This window comes from Xenopus laevis, chromosome 1S (genome assembly GCF_017654675.1).
Source record: "Xenopus laevis strain J_2021 chromosome 1S, Xenopus_laevis_v10.1, whole genome shotgun sequence".
Lineage (NCBI taxonomy): Eukaryota > Metazoa > Chordata > Amphibia > Anura > Pipidae > Xenopus > Xenopus laevis.
The window spans coordinates 116,374,127-116,397,925 of record NC_054372.1 but is presented as its reverse complement, the minus strand read 5'-3'; the positions used below and the strand labels follow the sequence as shown (position 1 = coordinate 116,397,925).

Sequence of the window (23,799 nt, the reverse complement as noted above, 5' to 3'; positions counted from 1 at the left end):
TCCTGCAGATGAAAAAGAAGAAGAGCTAAATAAACTGGATGTAAAAAGGTGTCTACAGATTTATATAGAGAGAACAAAAGATTTCAGAAAATCTGAACATCTGTTTAACGTTTACAGGAAAGTCTAAAGGAAATAAAGCAGCAAAATCTACCATTTCAGCTTGGGTGAAAGGTGCTATTTCCTTGGCATATACTTCATCGGGGAAAGATCCTCCTAATCAAATTAGAGCTCATTCAACTAGAGCTGTGGCAACATCATGGGCTGAGAAAACATCTTTGAATATACCCGCCGAGTTTTTCAGCATCCAAAATGTGCTGAAAAAGTCTACCTCGGCTTATACTGGGGTCAGCGGTACCGGACCGAGTAGCTGAGATTGCAGTCACTTTTAATCATTCCTATACCAACAGTTCACTTGGGGAGAGACTGCAATATCCCACAATGCCCTCTGTTGGTTATATGAAAGAATAACAGTGCGCCCTCTGTTGGTTATATGAAAGAATAACAGTGACTGCACTATCACACAGCGCCATCTGTTGGTTATATGAAAGAATAACAGTGACTGCAATATCACACAGCGCCATCTGTTGGTTGTATGAAAGAATAACAGTGCGCCCTCTGTTGGTTATATGAAAGATTAACAGTGACTGCAATATCACACAGCACCATCTGTTGGTTGTATGAAAGAATAACAGTGCGCCCTCTGTTGGTTATATGAAAGAATAACAGTGACTGCAAAATCACACAGCTCCCTCTGTTGGTTATATGAAAGAATAACAGTGCACCCTCTGTTGGTTATATGAAAGAATAACAGTGACTGCAATATCACACAGCACCCTCTGTTGGTTATATGAAAGAATAACAGTGACTGCAATATCACACAGCACCCTCTGTTGGTTATATGAAAGAATAACAGTGACTGCAATATCACACAGCACCCTCTGTTGGTTATATGAAAGAATAACAGTGACTGCAATATCACACAGCGCCATCTGTTGGTTATATGAAAGAATAACAGTGACTGCAATATCACACAGTGCCCTCTGTTGGTTATACGAAAGATTAACAGTGATGGCAATATCAAACAGCACCCTCTGCACATGGTAGTGGGACAATGCACACAGTAATCCGTTTGGCAATTCTCTGTCACCATCAACTTTGCAAAGAAGTCCGGTTGATCGCTGGGGGGGTCGCTTTGGCAGAATGTGCACTGCTGGGAGACAGGGCTGTAGTTGTGTCTAGGCTTATACTAGAGTCAATAAGTTTTCCCAGTTTTCGTAGGTAAAGTTAGGTACCTCGGCTTATACTCGGGTCGGCTTATACTCGAGTATATACGGTAGATGAGATTTGTATGGCTGCCACATGGAGTAACGTTTCTACGTTCGCAAGATTCTACCGATTGGACTTAGCCTTCGATGATGCAGCCTTTGGTAGCTGAGTTCTGGAGGCAGTGCTAAAGAGTCCTAAAAATCCCATTTCTTAATTCTAGCTTGCTAGATCCCATTAAGTATGTGCTGTCTGAGGACTAAGGAAAAGATAAAATTATACTTACCGAAATTTTCTTTTTCTGTAGTCCAAAAGGCAGCACAAGTTTACCCTCCCGGTAAAAATAAAAAAAAATAGAGTGTTTAGCATGAGTTGTTGTGTAATTCTTGGGGACAGCTTGTGTATAACACTAGGGAAGGGTGGAGAAGGAGGGGATATGTAGCAGAGTGTATTAATCGGATTGGTTGTTTTTTTCCTGTACTATAGGAATGGAGTGGGGCTTAACCCATTAAGTATGTGCTGCCTTTCGGACTACAGAAAAAGAAAATTTTGGTAAGTATAATTTTATCTTTATCCATGATGTGACACAGGACAGAAGCAGCCAAATCAATTCTGAGATGTTCAGAGACATACTGTCTGCTCAAACCCAGCTAAATGTAGTCAAATTGATTGGGAATAGGAAGAGTGGGTGTGCAGTCAACTTAAACATCATTAAAGGAAAACTATACCCCCAAAATGAATATTTAGGCAACAGATCAGAGTTTATATCAAATTAAGTGGCATATTAAAGAATCTTACCAAACTGGAATATGTATTTAAGTAAATATTGTCCTTTTACATCTCTTGCTTTGAACTGAGAGCTGAGGACGGAGAGCTTTTGTAATGAGGGCTGAGGAGGGAGGGCTGAAGACCGAGGAGGGAGGAATGAGCCATGAGGGGGGAGATTGCAACAGCAAATGTGGGCAGCACTGAGGTGTGACTGCAGTCATGTAGTCAAAACATGTACATTTAAGGCCACTGAGTGCACAAAAACACACTTGTACTTAAATCTTGAACTCTCTACTGGTTATAACATAGCATGAAATGATTGACACCCTTTAGAACTGGACATCAAGGATAAAACATGATAATTTTACAGGTATGGGATCAGTAATCTGCAAACCGATTATCCAGAAAGCTCTGAAATACAGGAAGGCCATCTCCAACAGACTCCATTTTGTTCAAATAATCCAAAGGTTTAAAAATTATTTTCTTTTTCTCTGTAATAATAAAACAGTACTTTGTACTTGATCCCAACTAAGATATAATTAATCCTTATTGGAAGCAAAACCAGCCTATTGGGTTTACGTGATTTTCTAGTAGACTTAAGCTGTGAAGATCCATATTACAGAAATGTCTGTTTTATAGAACACCCCAGGTTCTGTGTATTCAGGATAACAGTTCCCACACATATATTAACTTACCATGCTGCTTTATATAAACACAAATAAATATGTATGGTGCAATAGCAGTGAAAAACAGTTGGAAAGTCCTTTCATTGGTGATGGGTTTTTTTTTCATCTGAAACTAAAAACTGAATCAAATGTAAGTACATGTTTTAAGGGAAAATTACATGTAATTAGAAATTATTGAAACATGTCCCCCAGAGCTGTTGTATACCAAAACATTTATGCATGGCATTAATAAGAATTATACCCAAAAGCTTCCCCAGATTTGCTTATCACCTGCTGAGTAATAATGGGGATGGATTTCAGAACAGAGAGAGAATGAAAATGACACCCTCCCACTCTCCGGATGCAGTGATTCAGAAGAATTCTAAAAAAAAATTACATAACCATAGTTAAAATAAAGTGCAGATGTAACAACCATGAATACATATTTCACTCTTCAACAAATAGAACTTTGTCAAAGTTCCTGAAAAGTGCTGCATCTTTGTCAAAAATTGATTTAAAACAAAGTTAAGCCCATAAACCACTAATTTAAAGTCAAAAAGTTTTTATTAAGTTGACATAATAAAAAATTGATACATACTGACCCATAAATGATCCACTTTCCACCATCCATTGTGGACTGGCTATTTGGACTCTACCCCTTTACAATGATTGCATCATTGTCAAACAGTTGGGCCATCATCAGAAAGGAGGTGTAAGCCCCCCTTTAAGTTAAAAAAAAACATTGGTGGCCAACCACTTCCCAAGTTATAAAAATCCATTGGTGGTCAGGCCCCCCCTTCAAGTAAAAAAATATTGGTGGCCTGGGCCCCCTTCAAGTTAAAAAGAATATTTGGTTGGTAGCCCCATAATAGTTAAAAAACAAAATTTGGTCGCCAGGGCTTAAAAAAAGACTCCCACTTCCCACCCCTTTCTTCTTTCTGTACCTGTACCCCACCCATTTTATTTGAAAAATACAAAAATAAGATCATTGGTGTATAGTGGAACATAACTACCTGGTTGTCTCCTTTCAGTGGCTTCACATCTTCTTATGCTGTTTGGCTCCATTTGATGGCTTCCGGCTCCTTAGATTAAGCCCCCTGCCCCTGGCAGCAAAAGAAGTGCAGTATGGTTGGCTCTTGTTAAAAACCAACTAAAAACATAATGTCATTTCAGGTGCCTGTAATCAATCATAAGAATTTCTCTTATCTTTTTTTTTTTATATAAGAATTTATCCTCAGAAAAACAAAAAAACCACAAGGATACTCTGATACAATCCTGAACTGTTTCTTGTTTTCAAAGGACAATTTATCTCTTTATAATTAGTAATAAATGATCATAAAATTGCAATAGTTCGTTGTGCCAGAGAATGATTCAGTGAGTGAGCTTGGCATGTAGAAGGGATGGGGTAGGGTGCTCACATTAGGCCTAACAAATAATTCAAAGGATTTTCTATGAGAAATCCTAACCCGTGACTGTCATGGGAATGGGAAAGGCATTCTTTTGGAAACATGTGGTGAATGGTTGCAGCAGAGCCCAGCATGAGATATTCCCTGAAGAGAACAAGCTTGGTGAAGAAATCTATGAATATAAATCTAGAAATGTAACAGTAAAATAAGTTACAAGTTGCCCACAAATCCTACATACTTTGCACGCTAGTCATCATACACAACTTCCAACAAATCAGTGGATCTTTTCCTAGTTTAGCCACCCATGGGGTGGACCAAATAAGGTTGACCACCAGGCCACATCAATAGTGCTTGCATGGCAGAATTTTTAAACCAGCCAGTAAGAAATCCGGGTAGTATTCAGCCCCACATTTGTCAGGCAGGTTGTCAGTTCACCCTAAACATGGACCAAAAAGCCACCGACTCAAAAGTTGTGCTGTTTATCAACCAGTTGTGGTTAATAAACAGCACAACTTTTGCAGCAGTTTTTGCGCTTAATTGAAGTTCATTACTAATTTTCCTTATCTTACTTGGCTTCTTTGGACGGAAGCGACGGTAATTGGACTATATATTGAATCCCTACATTCTATTCAAGCTACTGACTCTGTCTGCTAATATTGGACAATGTATGGCCAGATTAAAATAGGTATGGGATATATTACCCAGAATACAGTAATCAAGTTTTATTAGTTATTTCTAAACAAATTAGAGTTCTATTTATACACATTATATTTTTACTCATTTGTTTTTAAGAATACAGTATAATGGAACTAAGGCTTTAAAAAGCTATACATTTATTCTGTTGTCCACATTATCCTACTGTTTTTTTTATTGTTTTTAGTACAAATAGTACATGTTCCAGGCCCCAAGTTTCCATATAACAGATTCCCTAGCAGTACAAATATGGCAAATGCAACATAATACTTTATCTAATTCTGACATATCTTACCATTGTCTTACATATTTAGCTAGCAAGTTTGCAACATTAAAAAAAAAAATAGATTTTTGTGTCACTATTCCGCTGTACCACAAAACATGAAAAATATTGTCGTTTTTAAATCTTTCTATGCTTTACTTGTATTTGAATTGCAAATACTATAGTTAGAGGCAATTAATAGTCACATTTACATTAACAATATACATTTTTAATAGACGTGTTATGAAGGCTGGGTTCTGCTTGCACAGATATAACATGGAACTAAAGGAGTCCCATACATGTATGTTTTGGTGTGCATGATTTATCTTTGCATAAAGCCAGGCTGTTATAACAATTAAAGGTGAGCTAAACCCTAAAAATTAATATGGTTAAAAATAGCATATTTTACATACTGAACTTATAGCACCAGCCTAACCTTCAGCATCTCAATCGCAGCAATGATCCAGGATTCGAAAATTGTCACAGGGGGTCACCATCTTGGAAAGTGTCTGTGACACTCATATACTCAGTGGTCGCTGAACAGCTGTTGAGAAGCTAAGCTTAGGGGTTGTTGCAATTTTACAAGCAGAAAATAAGGTTGGCCTGCAATATAAGCCGATGCTGCAAAAATTTTCTGGGCCCCGCCCAATACCAACAGCCCTGCCCCGGACTCCACACACCCACAAACCACAGTAAAACGTAAACCAAACTAAAACTTGATCGCTAAAACCCATTGGTGGCCAAATTGATGGTCAGGGCCCTCCATATATATATTAAATAAACTTCATTGGTGGTCAGGAATGCCCCTACAATTTAAAAATAACCAATTGGTGGCAAGCCGCCCCCCCCTGCAAGTTAAAAAAAAAAAACCGGTGGTCAGCCCCCCCATAAAAATTAAAAAAGCTTCGCTGATGGCCAGAGCCCTCCAACAAGTTAAAAAGCCCATTGATGGCCAGGGTCCCCCTTGCAAGTTAAAAAAAAAACTAATTGGTGGTCAGGGCCTTCCATAAACATTAAATAAACTTAATTGGTGGCCTGTGACCCCCCCTACAAGTTAAAAAAAACCATTGGTGACCAGGGCCCCCCCTCTACAAGTTAATAAAAAAACATTGGTGGCCAGGCCCTTCCCTTACAAATTCATAGGTGGTCAGGGGCCCCATAGAAAATATTTTAAAAAATTGGTGGCCAAGCCCTCCCTCTCTTATAAGTTAAAAATACCATTGGTGGTCAGGGAACCATAGAAAATTAAAAAAAAAAACATTGGTGGTCAGGGGGTCAGCTTTTTTGAAGATTGCAGCACAACCGGGCCCCTCTTTCACCTTAGATTTTGCTGGGCCCAGGACAACTGTCCCTGCTGTGCCTCTATTATGGTGACCCTGAGAAGCCCAAAAAATAATGTACAATGTTTGTAGCCTACGTCTTTAGTTAAGCTTTAGTTCTCTTTTAAAAATAAAAAAGCATATTGTAAAATCTTGTAAACCATCTACAAATACCAGGCTATAATGATAAAAATACGTATAAGACGGGCATCCTTTGCATAGCAAGGTCTGAGTGGTGGTTTATGATTGGTCTTTCTGCTTTTTTTTGATTGTCTTGATTTGTCTTTTATTGTTTTGATGCTTTCTTTGATCGAATGTATGTTTCTGTAGGTGTATGAAGTGACTATGATTATGAAAATAACATCTTTCTTTAAGGGATCATCCATTTCCTGGATCCAGCATGAGTGAAAGATCTAAAATAGCATAGACAACAACTTGGGTGCAATTTTCCAAAAGGAATGCTAATATGCATCCAGATTGGTGTAACCTATGCAAGTTGTGATGAATGCAACTAAGGGGCAGATTTATTAAGGGTCGAAGGGAAGTCAAAACTCTCAAATTCGAATTGTGAATTATCCAAACTTGATTCGAGTTTTAATTCAAATTCGAATTTTGTGATTTATCATACCCTGGACCTTTAAGAACTCAAATTTGACTATTCGCCACCTTAAAGGGATACTGTCATGGGAAAAAAAATTTTTTCAAAATGAATCAGTTAATAGTGCTGCTCCAGCAGAATTCTGCACTGAAATCTATTTCCCAAAAGAGCAAACAGATTTTTTTATATTCAATTTTGAAATCTGACATGGGGCTAGACATTTAGTCAATTTCCCAGCTGCCCCTGGTCATGTGACTTGTGCCTGCACTTTAGGAGAGAAATGCTTTCTGGCAGGCTGCTGTTTTTCCTTCTCAATGTAACTGAATGTGTCTCAGTGGGACATGGGTTTTTACTATTGAGTGCCGTTCTTAGATCTATCAGGCAGCTGTTATCTTGTGTTAGGGAGCTGCTATCTGGTTACCTTCCCATTGTTCTTTTGTTTGGCTGCTGGGGGGGAAAAGGGAGGGGGTGATATCACTCCAACTTGCAGTACAGCAGTAAAGAGTGTTTGAAGTTTATCAGAGCACAAGTCACATGACTGGGGGCAGCTGGGAAATTGACAATATGTCTAGCCCCATGTCAGATTTCAAAATTGAATATAAAAAAATCTGTTTGCTCTTTTGAGAAATGGATTTCAGTGCAGAATTCTGCTGGAGCAGCACTATTAACTGATTCATTTTGAAAAAATGTTATTTCCCCCATGACAGTATCCCTTTAAGATGACCAAATTGCTGTGTAAGTCAATGGGAAAGGCAAAGGAATCAATTTGGTGATGTTTGCAGCCTTTCTGACATTCAATTTTTCTTTGGAGAAAAATCAAATCCGATTCGAGTTTTCGGGTCGATTCAATTTGTCCGAGCTGAGAAAATTCGTTTTTTTTAAAATAAATTTTGACCAATTTTGAGTTTATGGGAGTTTTAAAGAACTCATATGAATTTCGACCCTTGATAAATGTGCCTCTAAGAGTGCAAGTCAAGAATGCTGGAATTCTGAAAAATGGCATAATTGGTAGAAACATGGAAAATGTGTAGGGATGGGCAAATTTTTTTGCCTTGTTTCGCTGCGGAAATGATGCCCATAGACTTGTATGGCGGCGTGCATTACAAAAAAAAAAAAAAGGTGCACGTCAAAAAAAATTTTGATGCTCATAGACTTTAATGGGCGTCGGCGACATTTTGCCGGCGGCGAATTTTTAACGAAACGGGTCAAATTCGCCCATCCCTAAAAATGTGTCAAATATTTGAATGTGCTTGTAAATGAGGCTTCTTATATAGTTTTCCTAGATAAACTAATGGTTACCACCAGATAATGCCTCCAAGTGAAAAATGGGCATATGAAAAAGGGATGAAAAATGAATAACTTTTCTGTTGCTGTAGGGAACACTAATATTGCTAATAAAGACTTAAAGCCCTTTCAGCTGACTTCCTATATGGTCCTGAGTGATGCAGTCTGAACGTAACAGGGATGATAACTACATGTGACACAATGAATGCTCAATTGATGGATTCTCAATGCACCCGAAGGACAAATAGCTATTAAAATGCCATGCACAGCAAAACAGATGTCTTTTACCACACACCCATTTACTCATGTCCGAGACTCTTCTCATTTTGGCAAAACCTGAATACTAATATTTAAAATGTAACTTAAAGGGCCCTAAAATATTTCCTCCCACCATATGGGGCACATGTGCATAATGAGAAAATGCAGCAACTTACTTGTTATGCACATGTGCGTGACGTCAGAAGCTCATTATTCACATACTCACTGTGCAGCGCAGAAATGTGGGTGCTAACTTGCCTCATTTGCACCTGTATTTGTGTATTAGGCAAAAACTGTGGTGGACCCTACTTGGCAGTTGCCAGCAATTATGCCAGAATTCTGTGAAATCTCTGCATTGTGGGTAAAAAGCATAGCAAATTGTGTCCAAATTTGTGAAGAGAGTGATGTAAATGACTTTGGACTGTCTGATGCTGCTGTCATGCTTATTAACCCAAATGAAAGGGTTTCTCTGGAATGGCTCAGGAATTCATCTTGTGACAGTCATAAGATTTAGCCAAAGAGATTAAGGGAGCAGAAACTCCACTAACAGCTCCACTAAAGAAGTCGTTGAACAGGAGGTGAGTACACAGGATGTTTCTGTGCAAAAATCTAATTTACAGTGTTCAGTAATTCAGTTTGCATAAACGATTTCTTGCATAGTGGCTGTATGGTCTCTAAATGTTTCAATTTTATTATTAAATAACCGTAACAGTGAGTTTAAGCAATTTTGCACTCTGACAATTGGCTTTTCACAACATTACCAGTAAAAGATAATTCTAAATGAGTTTACTTAATACATCTTTAAAGTCTATAGATCTGTAATATGCCATTTAACTATTACATATATAATGTTTCTTTTTTAAATAAGCTATGTAATGCAAGCTTGCAGCCTTTTTCCTAATCACTTGTTTTTTTGTTTAGTATTACATGTTTAATTTGGAGTACATTTGCAATGCACAATAATTTGACAGTTTAATTTAATTTTGCTAGCGTCAACAATGTTATAGGGCTGTCATGATTAACATGGCCAGCAACCCTGTGCCTCGTAAGATAAAGCCGCTGTTCTGCACCCCACTGGCCAAGCACTTACTGTATTCTACTGTATTTTTGGTTTCAAAATACATTATACCCATGCATATGCTCATTAGAACAGTGATCTATAGGTTCATTGATTCTATAGTGCAGAGCAGTAGTATTGTATAGTATTGAGGTAGTACTGGAGATTGGAAGAACCCTAGGCAGTAAGTGGGTGCAAATCTGGGGGCCCTGTCATAGAGGGGATACTGGGATACCGTATGTGGTAAATAGTCTAGCAACCATACGCCTAAATAAAAAATAGCCTCTGTTTTAGAGTATTTAACTGGCCATAGAATATATATACTGTACATATATACTAAACAGGTCCTGTGCAAGCAAAACTAAGGTTTTTTTTTAATGTACGGGTATAGGATCCATCATCCGGAAAGCTCAGAATAACGCAAGACTGTCTCCCACAGACTCCATTTTATCCAAATAATCCAAATTTTAAAAAATGATTTTCTCTTTCTCTGTAATAATAAAACAGTACCTTGTACTTGATCCAAACTAAGATAAATATGAATCCTTATTGGAAGCAAAACCAGTCTATTGGGGTTATTTAATGTTTACATGGTTTTATATTAGACTTAAGGAATAAAGATCCAAATTAAAGAAAGATTCATTATCCGGAAAGCCCCAGGTCAGAGCATTCTGGATAAAAGATCCCATACTTGTAATTTAATGTTATTGTTAATTGAATTTAAATTTATTTTAAAAACTATTTTTTGTTTGCACAAGACCTGTTGATTATTTGTTACCAGCACCCAGGCAGGTGATATATATATATATGCTCACCCACCATAAGGAACTTTGTTCGGTCCCCAATCATAGATAAAAGTCCAAGAAGCAGAGGCGGCACACGGTTTGGTCATTTGCTGAAAAACTTGTATTAAAAGAATCACATCATAATGCCTGGGTGCTGGTTTAAAATACATACATACATACATACATACATAATCTTAAACCAATAACCGCACTCATAGGTCTTTTTCGTGGTGAAAAAACAAAAAACTTTTTATTCAACATTTCAGCCCCTACTTGCGGGCCTTCTTCAGGATTATAAAAACACTGTACAAACATTCATTCAAAGGTGAAATGGCGCCAAAATTACCTTTAGTGTATGTCGTGGTCATGTTTCTTTTTAACACATTTGCCATTCAGTGGCGTTTTCTGTATTTGCTGCATAGCACCACATTGGCTACTAGCTGATCTCATGCAATGGGGGGGGGAGGGAATTCACATACGTGCAGAGGAGAAACAAATATTATTGGACTTAAAAGAACATCAAACATCTCTATGATTTTGTGCATAGAGAGCATTTGTACACATTGGGGTTAAATTGTCATTGCAGAACATTGCTTTGGTGAAACTGGAGAACCAAATTTCTCCATGCAAACCTAGTACAAGTGTAAGTTTATTTTTAGTGTTTCATGACTACAATTCAATCTCACTTTTGTACAACTCCCCCCCCCCCCTGCATCTTTTCTCTTTGCCCATGGAAATAAAATGCTGAAGACAAAAATGACAGGGGCTCCGCATACTACATTAGAAACTGTACTTTTCCTTTAAAGGAGATATACTTATAATAAGAAAAAGATACAGCTTTGGTGTAGAAAAGAAAGCTGTGCACACATGTCACACAAATCAAACAGGACCCTCTTGTTCTATTTTTATATTCATTTTTTATATTTTGTTTTTATTTTTGATGTATATATTTTTGTTCTAAGAGCTAAAAGCAGGGCGTGTACATTTGATACAAATTAAACAAAAGTTTCTATTTTATTGGTTGCCATGAGTTACTGCTCTGGGGTATATTGGGGGTATATTCCTTCTAATGTACCAGTATACCAATGGCAAGGTATTTTCTGTAGATTTTTCCCCACCAGTGCAGGAGATTTCCCACTGGCACCAAATTGCTATGTGTGTCATTGCCCTTATAACTAAACACATATAAAGTCCACAGGCCTTATTGGCTAAATAGCAATTCATTTAGATGCCTGCTGTGGTCTACACTGATTTTTGTGCAGCCAAGCAAACAAACTGATAGCTAATTAGCCATTCAGCATGGGATTAAGTGCATATAATGATTTTCTGGTATAGAGTAAAATTGTACTCCAATTTAACCCTCTTTGTCTTAATGCCGCTTTTGTGAATTTCCTCCATGACATTGAATCCCTCTGCTGTGTAGCATGCTTTATAACTATGGACAACATTTACTACTTTCTCCATATATTTAGCACAGTAGGTAACAAGTAGCACCAGAATAATTTTAGAGGCACAACCATTATGAACATTGCCTGTTTTTCAATAATTTGTAATGAAACTGCAGCCTGGATTACTTACTGCTCCTGGGCCCCAGAAGCTACCGGGTTTAATGTCTTTGTTATTGCTTAGTTGATCTGAGCGTGTGTGAATAATATATAATATATATATGTATCAGGCTTCCTGTGTGATATACACAAATACATGCTCTTTACATACATGGCAACATTCATCTTTAAGAAGGAAGAATTTCATATGCAGCTAATTTGTGGAGCAGAGTTCTGCAAATTGAATTATTATTTTACCACTTTACAATAGGCATAATAGTATGAATGTAACAATAATCGTAAACTTACGCCTTAATATAAACAAAAATATTGTTGGCTCAAACACCACCTGTTTATGCTATTCCATGCTGGAATGTATTGTATGCACACACATAGACATGTCCTAAAATCCATGAATGGGTTAATGGGTCAATTAGAAAGCCTAGAGGGGGTTATAAAAGTGAGAATGGAGTTAAAAGACATTGGTTTTAAGTATAATGTCTGCAGTGAATTCATTATATTTTGCTTTGCACACAGCCAGGAAGTGTGGAGGACTAGCAATGCCACGGCCAGACTCATCACGTACCCTGGGGGCATACAGCAGCTCCGGCAGAGGCTATGCCTACAAAGGGCTAAGTGTGGAGGCGTGAGTATTTTTTGGGTAGTGTGAAAAACATGAGAAAAATACAATTTTGGATGTGTATTTAAGGGGTTCTTGCTTGTGGTAATTTATTTTTAATGGGATACTGGTCGTATTTTAAAAATTATACTCGTGATCACTACATTACTTTTTCCTATGTTGCTGGCCATAGACATGCAGATTTATCCTTATGTGCAACAAATGATTGTGCCTTGCAATCTCCTAACCTGCAACTAACCATTCAGATTCAAAAAAGTAGTAAAAGATCAACTCAATGATGTTCTGGCCATTAATTCACAGACAGCAACCGTACAAAAGTTATATCCGACAAATAGTAGTGGCAGTCTCCCACTGGTATCGTCAGGCAATACATGCAGAGATATTATGGTTAGCAGAAAGAAACCTTCTAACCTGTCCACTCGACTGATCACCGCAGTACGCAAAATGTTGAGACACTCCACACGCAATCCAAAAAATCGCACAAATGTCCAGTTCATTTTCCACTTCCACTTTCAGTGAGCGAAACCTAATCTGATTAAATTCTGTTCCTTTCTCTTTCTAGGACAGCTGGCATAGCTATTCTTGCTATCATCATAGCGGTTGTGTTTGTCATTGGTTGCTGGTACTATAAAAAGCGAAGTGGCTATAAAATCCTCAAGGTAAGGCTCTCTCCTCTTTGTTCAGCTCCCAGACCTTCACAATATAAGACAGCAAATATGATGCATGGGCAGTGGTAATTAAACATTTTTCTGTTAATACAGAATCAACATTTTGGCTCTGCTGCTATCAGGTCCCTTCTTGGAGGATCCAATGAGAATGCAGAATGTAAGGTGCCATTACAAGACTACAGTACAATAGTGGTAAGTCTATACGTGTGTGTATAATATGTGAAAAAATAAACCCCACCATTCTAATGTTATGAGTTTCCAGTTATCTAAGAACAGTGTTACAAGTTGGTCTCTACTCAGTGGTACATGCTTGTCATGATAACAACATTTACAGCTGCATGTGACTTTGATGTGTCTAATTCACCTTAGCACAACAGCACCCCAAAGATCAAGCAACACCCACAAAATTTACAAAAACTCTCTACCACCACTCTCATATTCACACACTTGTGATGTGAGATGCCAGGCACAGTAAAAGGGTTATAAGATGCATACAGGACAGAGCGTAAAATAAACCAATCGCAAACAAAATAAAGGAAAAAAATACAGACACCCTATACTCTCACCCAAAGAGTGAGAATTAACTGGTCCTGAAGGTAAGGGGAAACAGGATGAATTTCCCAACAAATTGGTTCCTCTAAAGTAAATTAAAATTCTTTACCAAAACAGCTGACTATTTTATCACTGATTTCAGGGGCATTTGGCAACAGGACACCCACAGACATGGCAAATATCTTATCAGCCAGTGCTTAGATCAGGGCCTCACATGCTGTGACCTCTTTATACATGACTTATTCCAGATCTTGGTGATCAGAATCCTGTTAGGTATCTGTTTCTGGTACTTGCAGAATGTTTGTTTTTTTTATATACGTTGGTCTGCTGTATTAACTCCTGCAGGTCTATATCTTGACAATGCGCTTCAAGGGGTGGTCACACATCACATGCGCTTCAAGGGGTGGTTCACAAGTTAAATTGTAGTATGTTATAGAGTGACCAGTTCTAAGCAACTTTTCAATTGGTCTTATTTATTTGTTATAGTATTTTATTTGCCTTATTCTGACTCTTTCCAGCTTTCAAATAAGGCTCACTGACCCATCTATAAAAACAAATGCTCTGTAAGGCTACAAATGTATTGTTATTGCTACTTTTTATTGTTCATCTTTCTATTCAGACCTCTCCTATTCATATACCAGTTTCTTTTTCAAATCAATAGGGTCATTTTGGCCCTAGCAACCAGAATGCTGAAACTGCTAACTGGAGATCTGCTGAGTAAAAGCTAAATGACAAAAAAAAAAAAATTAAAAAGCAATTACAAATAATCTCAGAATAGCAAGCAATGTCATACTAAAAGTTAAGCCAAAAGGTGAACAACACCCTATGTCATATACAGTATATTTTCCTTTGAAAAAACCTACAGACTATATGCACACCGAATTTGAAAATGACTCTGGCATTAGCTCATTTAAACTACAGGGTGGTACTGGTAATGCATTGAAGGAATATCACCTCAAATAAAAATGTTACTAGAAAAATTGACCATCTGCACTTTTCCTCTTATAAAAGGGGTATCTGGTCTACCCACTGATTCTGGACAATGCCAGGATAAAATCACTTTTTGCACACAGAGCAGTTTTCAAATAAAGATTTTTTTTTGTTAAAATATTGGTGAGCTTCTGTGTCAAATAGAAATGTTCTTACTAATATGGGGTTGTGCCTAATACAGCTGTGTTTCTTATGTCCGTCAGCCATTCTGTGTTAAAGGGGAGATTGGTTTAAGCTAAGGCCGTTTGGAATAGACTTCTATTGAAATGTGGATACATTTAGGGGCAGATTTACAAAGCTCGAGTGAAGGATTCGAATTAAAACAACTTCGAATTTCGAAGTGTTTGTTTGGCTACTTCGACCATCGAATGGGCTAGTTCGACCTTCGACTACGACTTCGACTACGAATCGAACGAATCGAACTAAAAATCGTTCGACTATTCGACCATTCGATAATCGAAGTACTGTCTCTTTAAGAAAAACTTCGACCCCCTAGTTCGGCAGCTAAAAGCTACCGAACTCAATGTTAGCCTATGGGGAAGGTCCCCATAGGCTTGCCTGTGTTTTTTTGATCGAAGGATATTCCTTCGATCGTTGGATTAAAATCCTTCGAATCGTTCGATTCGAAGGATTTAATCGTTCGATCGAACGAATAATCCTTCGATCGTACGATCGTACGATTATCGCTAAATTGTTCGACTTCGATATTCGAAGTCGAACGATTTTAGTTCCTAGTCGAATATCGAGGGTTAATTAACCCTCGATATTCGACCCTTAGTAAATCTGCCCCTTAGTTATAACAATGTAATATAAACAAATGCTACTTGTAGTGACTGACCCTAGGAGAAAGATAGGTTAATACATGTGTTTGTTAATGGAACAGCAGAATAAAATGCATTGTATCACAGTTTTGCATAGTTTATTGCATACAGTTTATTACATAGCTACACATGACACAGGGGGTGTCCTTTTGAGTTTAGCTTGGTTAAAAAAACTTTTATTTTATTGCAGGTACCTGGCGCCCCACCGGCCTACGAGAAAATATCATCAGAGTCTCAGCCTCCACCATATAGCCCATGAGCCACATGATCAACTAACAAATGTCAGAACTCAAAAGAATAAATTCCTTCACTCATTTACTTTGCTTACAGGCTTATTTGAATACTGGACTGGTAGATTATAGTTTGAAGAAAAAACTAAAGCTTGATAATATGTATTGGGCCTCTGACACAGCCCAAGGCTACAAAAGCCATTTAGCAGTGAATATCTGTGCTTATTAAGGTTCCCTTAGTAGATCCCCATTGTCTTTACTGCTGAATTGGTGCTGGTACAGTATATATACCAGTGCATAGTGGTGTAACTACAGAGGAAGCAGACCGTGTGGTCTGCTTCCTCTATAGCTAATTAAAAACCCCTTCTCCCCAGCCACTCTTACCTGCAGTGAGGAAGCGCCTGCAAATCAGACGGGAGTGGGAGGAGGTGGGATGGGAAGTGGGTGGGCCTATGTATGTTTTAGCAGGGGGAGGAGCACTCTAGTTACGCCACTGCCAGTGCATTTTATATTTAGATTTGATTGATCATTTAATTCTGCTACTCAGAATTATCTATATAAACAAAGATGCCTTCTGAGGGTGTAGTTGAACAAAAACAAATTACAAACAAAGAAAAGAAAACCCGCTCAAGGTCTCTTCAATTGACTTCACTGAAAAATATGCTGGTGCACATTTTAGTATTATTCAACCAATATTTACTGGTTGCTGGATCCACGATAAAGCTTATTGTGAGCGTCAGGGGAAAGTTTTTGGAGGGTGCATTAAAGAGGTACTGACACTAGAAATTAAACTTTGTTTAACATCTATCATAATATTGTCTTTGCATGTACTTTATAATTTTGCCATAAATGTACTGCCTAACATTACTTTTACATATCTGACCCCCTGTGTTTCTCTTAGTGAGCCGCCGTATTTATGCAGCAGTAGTCTGTCAGCAAAACAGTCAGGTTTAGGTACTTCAATTAACTATTATTTGCTAAAGCAGACTTATCAACATGACATATGAGTAACTTTAATGCACATTATTTTGAAGTGTGGTTGTTTTTGTTAGTATAAGGGCTCTCGCACACATGCATTTTTTTCTGTGTTTCTTTTGAGTTTAAACTTGGGTTTCAGTTCAAATAAGCATATTCGCTAATTCATTCCATTATATTCTGCTTGGTTGTTCACATGAAAAAAAAGGTATTAACTCAAGGGATGAAAACATAATTATGCCTCTTTATAGGTCCCTGGTAAGGCCTCATCTGGAGTATGCAGTGCAGTTTTGGACTCCAGTCCTTAAGAGGGATATAAATGAGCTGGAGAGAGTGCAGAGACGTGCAACTAAACTGGTTAGAGGAACGGAAGACTTAAATTATGAGGGTAGACTGTCAAGGTTGGGGTTGTTTTCTCTGGAAAAAAAAAGACGTTTGCGAGGGGAAATGATTACACTTTACAAGTACATTAGAGGACATTATAGACAAATGGCAGGGGACCTTTTTACCCATAAAGAGGATCACCGTACCAGAGGCCACCCCTTTAGACTAGAAGAAAAGAACTTTCATTTGAAGCAACGTAGGGGGTTCTTCACAGTCAGGACAGTGAGGTTGTGGAATGCACTGCCGGGTGATGTTGTGATGGCTGATTCAGTTAATGCCTTTAAGAATGGCTTGGATGATTTTTTGGACAGACATAATATCAAAGGCTATTGTGATACTAAACTCAATAGTTAGTATAGGTATGGGTATATAGAATTTATGTGAAAGTAGGGAGAGGGGTGTGTATAGATGCTGGGTTTTCATTTGGAGGGGTTGAACTTGATGGACTTTGCCTTTTTTCAACCTGATTTAACTATGTAACTATGCATGAGCATTCAGAGTTACATGTTACTCCATTTGTGCTTCAGTGCATTTGTTTAGATGCAACATTTTCTTGTGATTGGAACAGAAACAATGCAGGTAGTTGCAAAGAATAAGCCACTTAAACACTCTTTTTCATGCTCAGCATGCATTGAAAAAATGCCAGTATTTAAGAGCCCTTAGTATCACTTTAAGATGTTAAATAGTTTACAACCTTTTTACTAACATAACTGTTGCTTATATAACCTCATCCTACTGATCCTTGTCACTTGAATGATATTGGAGGTGTAAGATCAACATCCAAAGCTGCACCATTTTTTTTAGAGAAGAAAATTGAAGAGACCTTGAGAGGTCATTTTCTTTAAAAAAAATTTGCGCCAACTACACCCCTTATAAGGCATTCTCGTTCTAGGAATTGAAAGATTATTCTGAGTTGGTAAATCATTATAGGGAGGGGGGGATATGAAAATAACATTGCCTGAAGCATGTTAATGAGACAATATACAATGTATAATCAATAATTATTGGCATCACTCTGCTAATGTTTTGATTATTTTTGACAACTGCCCGGGACACTTTGAACATGTGTAGTGTCACTGAAACTCCATTCCATAACACAATGGGGATCTGTGACTGATCACTTTGAAGGCACTGATCATTTATGGTAACAGGCTGCTTAACCACTGGTACAATTTACTATATAGTGTGTGTGTGTGTGTGTGTATGTATGTATATATATATATATATATATATATATATATATATATATATATATATATATATATATATATATATATAGATAGATAGATAGAAGTGTAAAAGATCGCACTCACAGGTCTTAAGAGAAATAAATGGTCTTTATTGGTGGACAATCGCTGACGTTTCGGCTGATACAACAGCCTTTTTCAAAGTGAAAAGTGAGACAAACAAACGGAAATAAATACCCCGGTGTGTCTCACTTTTCACTTTGAAAAAGGCTGTTGTATCAGCCGAAACGTCAGCGATTGTCCACCAATAAAGACCATTTATTTCTCTTAAGACCTGTGAGTGCGATCTTTTACACTTCCATTGATTCAAATTTACCGAGGACTGCACCCAGGCATCGGTGACCCTAGTATCGTGAGTGCCGGTTTATCGCATCACTATATATATATATATATATATACAGTGTAGAAGGCTTTAGCACACACTTCAGGAGTTAGGGACCTGGGTGCAATCCAGAAGTAAAATATCCACGACAAAAAAGCTGAAGCACACCAGGATTTTCTTCAAGAAATGTAAAACTGTTTATTCCATCAACGTTTCGGCTCTCGAGTGGAGCCTTTATCAAGATAAAGATTACAACAAAGTGAAAACTATTTAAAGACTCACCCAGCTCACTCCCACCTCCCAGTGACGCCCCCTTTCAGGTGTGAGGGATAATTAGAAAATTCATTAGTGTGACTGGTTCTTCCAATAGATACATTCTGTAGAAGCAAATACATATAAAACACAGAATGTGAAATACAGTGTATAACGTGCTATATATAAATATTAAATATTAAACATCAAAATAGAATTTATATATAAAAACACTTAAAAATCCACAAAAAGGATTACCAGTATCAAAACCTAAAAACAAACTGTTTGCAGAGATCGCTATATTATACTTGACAATCATTTTACAGAATCTACCCCTTTTATCTTTTATCCAAAAAAGGAGAAAAAGAGCAATATTCATTGAGACCGCGAGGGGCCACGGTGTCCAAAGTTTTAATCCAATAAACTTTTTTTTTTTTTGCAAAAGTAACCGGTCCCAGTCACCCCCCCTATTAGGTTCAGGTACCAAGTCAATCCCCATGAATCTCAAAGTGGGTAACCCATGTTTAAACTCAAAAGAAACACAGAAAAAAATGCATGTGTGCGAGAGTGTTAAATCGCTGTTCCCTTGACCTCATGGTTTTGGTCATTGAAGAAGTTAGCAGTGAATTAAGTAAAGTGCGAAAAGAAATTGCCACACTAGAAAATACACACCAGATTGCCATACATGAGGCAACATTTGCAGAATTCCACACTAAATTGAAAAACAATGTGGACACATTTAAAAATGACTTACTCCGCTTTAAAAGAGAGAAATTGCGCAAGGTGGATGAAGACTACCAACAACACCGCGTTTACAGGTGGCTTGCAGGCGGAGGAGGAACGGGTGGATGGCGGAGAGGACAACCAAGATGGCGGAAACAGCGCATCCGTACTCTCAGTACAGTGGACAGCTCTGGCGAATCAGCCGGCGAAGATGATACTACGTCATCAGGACGCGACGTTCCTGTAACACAGCACGCTGCCACAGCCGCATCCTCTTCTAGCCAGAAAGCGATCCATTTTCAGCTGGACACCCTACCCACAGACCGAGGACCGAGAGAGGAATTTTCCCCAGTGAATACCAGGAGCGCAGGCAGAGCAGGCCGAGGCGCATCCGGAGGGGGAAGAAGCAGAGGAGGACGTCCTCCCAGATACCCGCATTGACTCCAATATATAACTTGTCGCAACACACGCTGACACAAGCCGAGTCATCACTACTTTGCAAAGGTACATCTTTTATCCCCACAGTACCATTTAACAAATTTAATTGTGAGGTGGATTGTTATAAGATGGGCAGAAAACTACGTTTACTAGAACATTATGGGGACAAAAAACAAGACGACACTCAATTAAAATGGAAGACGAAAAGTGACTTTGACCCTAGTTCTAGCAATACTAACATTAAGGTGTTTTTGCAGACTGTTTCTCACGAAATTTCTAACTTGTCTGAATCTTCATTTAAGGTACACCCTAATTTGTCTGCTGATGAAAGAGGAGCTCTTAAGTCTTTGAATAACGATAAATCCATTGTAATACGACCAGCAGACAAAGGAGGGGTATCGTTATAATGAATTATAAAGACTATCGTGATGAGGTATGTAATCAGCTTAACAATGTTGCGGTTTATCAAAAGTTAACCTTTAATCCTGTATCTAAATTTAAGGATGACATAGAATTAGTATTAAAACATGCTGTAACCCAAAAGTGGATTACTGAGGGAGAAAGAATTTTCCTTACTCAGGAACACCCTATTTGTCCAGTACTTTATTGTCTTCCCAAGGTACATAAAGATGTGAAGAATCCACCCGGTAGGCCCATTGTGTCCTCTCGTGGGAGTTTGTTACATCCCATTGGCCTATTTTTAGATGATTGTCTACAAAGTACCGTACAAGCTCTCCCCTACTATTTAAAAGATACTCAACAACTTTTGGAAATTGTGTCAAATTTAAATTACCTAACGAACCCATACTATTAGCTTCCCTCGATGTAAGCAGTTTATATATTATTATCCCTCACTCTGAAGGAATTAAATCAGTTCGGTGGGCACTACAAAATTCTGCTGTGTACGCTGGCCCTCCAATCGAATTTATTTGTCAATTATTGGAGTTAACATTGAAATGCAACTACTTTCGGTTTGAAAAACATTTTTTTCTTCAAAAGACAGGCACATCGATGGGTGCCTCGATGGCTCCGGCCTACGCCAACTGTTATATGGCCATGTACGAACAGCATAATATTGTCCCTTTATACGGTGATTCCCTGTTACTGTATTTACGTTATATTGACGATATTTTAATTGTATGGCGAGGCAGCGAAGCAACATTGAATGCGATGGTCGAAGACCTTAACAAGCTGGATAGTCCAGTTAGGTTTACTGCTACAATACATCCGCAACAAATTCAATTTTTAGATGTGGAAATTTTTAGAAGGGATAATAGCTTGGGGTACAAATTATATCGTAAACCCACAGATAGGAACACTTTATTGTACGCCACAAGTTTTCATCCCCCAAGTTCCAAAAATGCAGTTCCCTTCTCTCAATTTTTACGCACTATGCGGAACAATTCTGAACAAGATATTTGTGAGTTACAATTACAAGAAACTTTTGACCGGTTTGTACAAAGGGGCTATGACCAGAATACTTTATCGGCTGCCTTGACTAAGGCACGAGCACACATTGCACAAGAGAGGGCGAGACAGGGCAAGAAGACACCTAATGAAGGAAACCGCTTCATTGTAACATCTACTTATACCACAGGTTCCCCAGCAATTAGAAATATTGTAGACAATCACTGGCCCATCATATTAAGCGATAAAAGTTTGGCCCATAAAGTGAAGGAAAAACCACTATGGGGATTCAAAAGGGGCCCTAATCTGAGAAGTTTACTGATGAAAACAGATCCTGTTCAATGTTATGATACATGCAGTGCCATCTCAAGTAAACTTAAGAAAGGGTGTTTTAAATGTGCGGGGTGCATTACTTGTAGACAGATGACGACAGGTAATTCTTTTAGACACCCCCATTCTGGGAAAGAAATACCCATCAAACATCGTATTACCTGCACGACAACACATGTCATCTATATTATAACTTGTCCGTGTGGGTTAACATATGTTGGGAAAACTCAAAACAATCTACGGGAGAGAATGGGCAATCATAGATCCTCAATTAAACGGGCACTTGAATCGGGAAAATCGGATTTACCACTACCCAAACATTTTTTAGCAAAGGGACATGGGTTACCCACTTTGAGATTCATGGGGATTGACTTGGTACCTGAACCTAATAGGGGGGGTGACTGGGACCGGTTACTTTTGCAAAAAGAAGTTTATTGGATTAAAACTTTGGACACCGTGGCCCCTCGCGGTCTCAATGAATATTGCTCTTTTTCTCCTTTTTTGGATAAAAGATAAAAGGGGTAGATTCTGTAAAATGATTGTCAAGTATAATATAGCGATCTCTGCAAACAGTTTGTTTTTAGGTTTTGATACTGGTAATCCTTTTTGTGGATTTTTAAGTGTTTTTATATATAAATTCTATTTTGATGTTTAATATTTAATATTTATATATAGCACGTTATACACTGTATTTCACATTCTGTGTTTTATATGTATTTGCTTCTACAGAATGTATCTATTGGAAGAACCAGTCACACTAATGAATTTTCTAATTATCCCTCACACCTGAAAGGGGGCGTCACTGGGAGGTGGGAGTGAGCTGGGTGAGTCTTTAAATAGTTTTCACTTTGTTGTAATCTTTATCTTGATAAAGGCTCCACTCGAGAGCCGAAACGTTGATGGAATAAACAGTTTTACATTTCTTGAAGAAAATCCTGGTGTGCTTCAGCTTTTTTGTCGTATATATATATATATATATATATATATATATATATATATATATATATATATATATATATATATATATATATATATATATATATATATATAGTAGAAATTCTAGTTATACTCCTATTTAGGCTTTAAACATTTACCACATTGCCAACTGCATGATTTTCATCACAATAAATGCCTTGGAAAACTTTTATCAGAAAGCCTTAAGGCAGTTTCATCATAATTTTTAAAAAGGTGCATAATCTAACCAAATCTAGGTAACACAGAGGACTGTTACCCCAAAGTACTTAATAACAATTTCGACATACCTCGTGGTGACTTGGAAAGCCTATGAGACACTAAGGGGGTTATTTACTAAACTGTGAATGCAAAAATAAAGAAAAATTCATGATTTTTTTTTATAAAATCAGACTTTTAGAAAAAAAAAATCACAATTTTTTTGTAATTTATTAAACCCAGAGGATGGTAAAGTCCGAATCTGAAAATCCAGCATCTCAGACCTATCGAGGTTGCACATAAGTCAATGGGAGAAGTCCCAATGATTTTTTGATGTGCACTGGGCTTCCTGCAATACCCCAAAGTTTTCAGGCAAAAATCTGAGTTTTCGGGTGAAAAATCCAAAAAAAAACCATGAAAATCTAATTTTTTTTCCCGCAAAGCAAATTGTCTGGAAAATGTAATAATATGCGCAAAAAACCTGAGCGGATTTGATCGGAGTTTGAAACAGAAAATATTGAGATAAATTCGAACTTTGATAAATAACCCCCTAACCCTTTAGCTCAACTCCAGCTTGACGACAAAACCAGCTGCTTTCCAGGATCCATCACCACATAGGTAATAACGGATATCCCAAACATCTATATGCAGGGCTGGCAATAAGAACAAAAATGTTTGTATACTGCTGCACACATCACACTTGTTATTGTGTTTCAACTTGAATGGCTGCTTTCCATTGCTACACATA

General features: G+C 37.8%; 2 protein-coding genes across 3 annotated transcripts; both read left to right on the top strand.

Moving 5' to 3' along the window:
* The first annotated feature begins 9,007 nt into the window (after positions 1–9,007).
* Positions 9,008–16,676, top strand: LOC108706956 (melanoma antigen recognized by T-cells 1). 2 transcript variants are annotated; one of them, XM_018243820.2, is made up of 5 exons: positions 9,008–9,094; positions 12,440–12,548; positions 13,105–13,201; positions 13,304–13,402; positions 15,764–16,676. In XM_018243820.2, the coding sequence occupies exons 2-5, from the start codon at positions 12,463–12,465 to the stop codon at positions 15,830–15,832; spliced, it is 351 nt and encodes a 116-aa protein (XP_018099309.1). In that variant the 5' UTR covers positions 9,008–9,094; positions 12,440–12,462; the 3' UTR covers positions 15,833–16,676. The 2 variants fall into 2 exon arrangements, with proteins under 2 accessions (XP_018099309.1, XP_018099307.1); XM_018243818.2 differs by lacking the exon at positions 9,008–9,094 and having other exon boundaries at positions 12,385–12,548.
* A 2,807-nt stretch (positions 16,677–19,483) lies between these two features.
* On the top strand, positions 19,484–22,833 carry LOC121399426. Its single transcript, XM_041580122.1, has 2 exons — positions 19,484–20,210; positions 22,611–22,833. Exon 1 carries the CDS (start codon positions 19,539–19,541, stop codon positions 20,145–20,147), a length of 609 nt encoding a protein of 202 aa, XP_041436056.1. The 5' UTR covers positions 19,484–19,538; the 3' UTR covers positions 20,148–20,210; positions 22,611–22,833.
* Positions 22,834–23,799: the final 966 nt, after the last annotated feature.

Excerpts from the sequence above, each read along its gene's own strand:
- LOC108706956 (XM_018243818.2), top strand. The coding sequence starts at position 12,400 with ATGTCTGCAGTGAATTCATTATATTTTGCTTTGCACACAGCCAGGAAG. Across the intron at positions 12,549-13,104 it reads AAAGGGCTAAGTGTGGAGGC|GACAGCTGGCATAGCTATTC; the intron begins GTGAGTATTTTT and ends TTCTCTTTCTAG. Across the intron at positions 13,403-15,763 it reads AAGACTACAGTACAATAGTG|GTACCTGGCGCCCCACCGGC; the intron begins GTAAGTCTATAC and ends ATTTTATTGCAG.
- LOC121399426 (XM_041580122.1), top strand. The coding sequence starts at position 19,539 with ATGTGTGCGAGAGTGTTAAATCGCTGTTCCCTTGACCTCATGGTTTTG.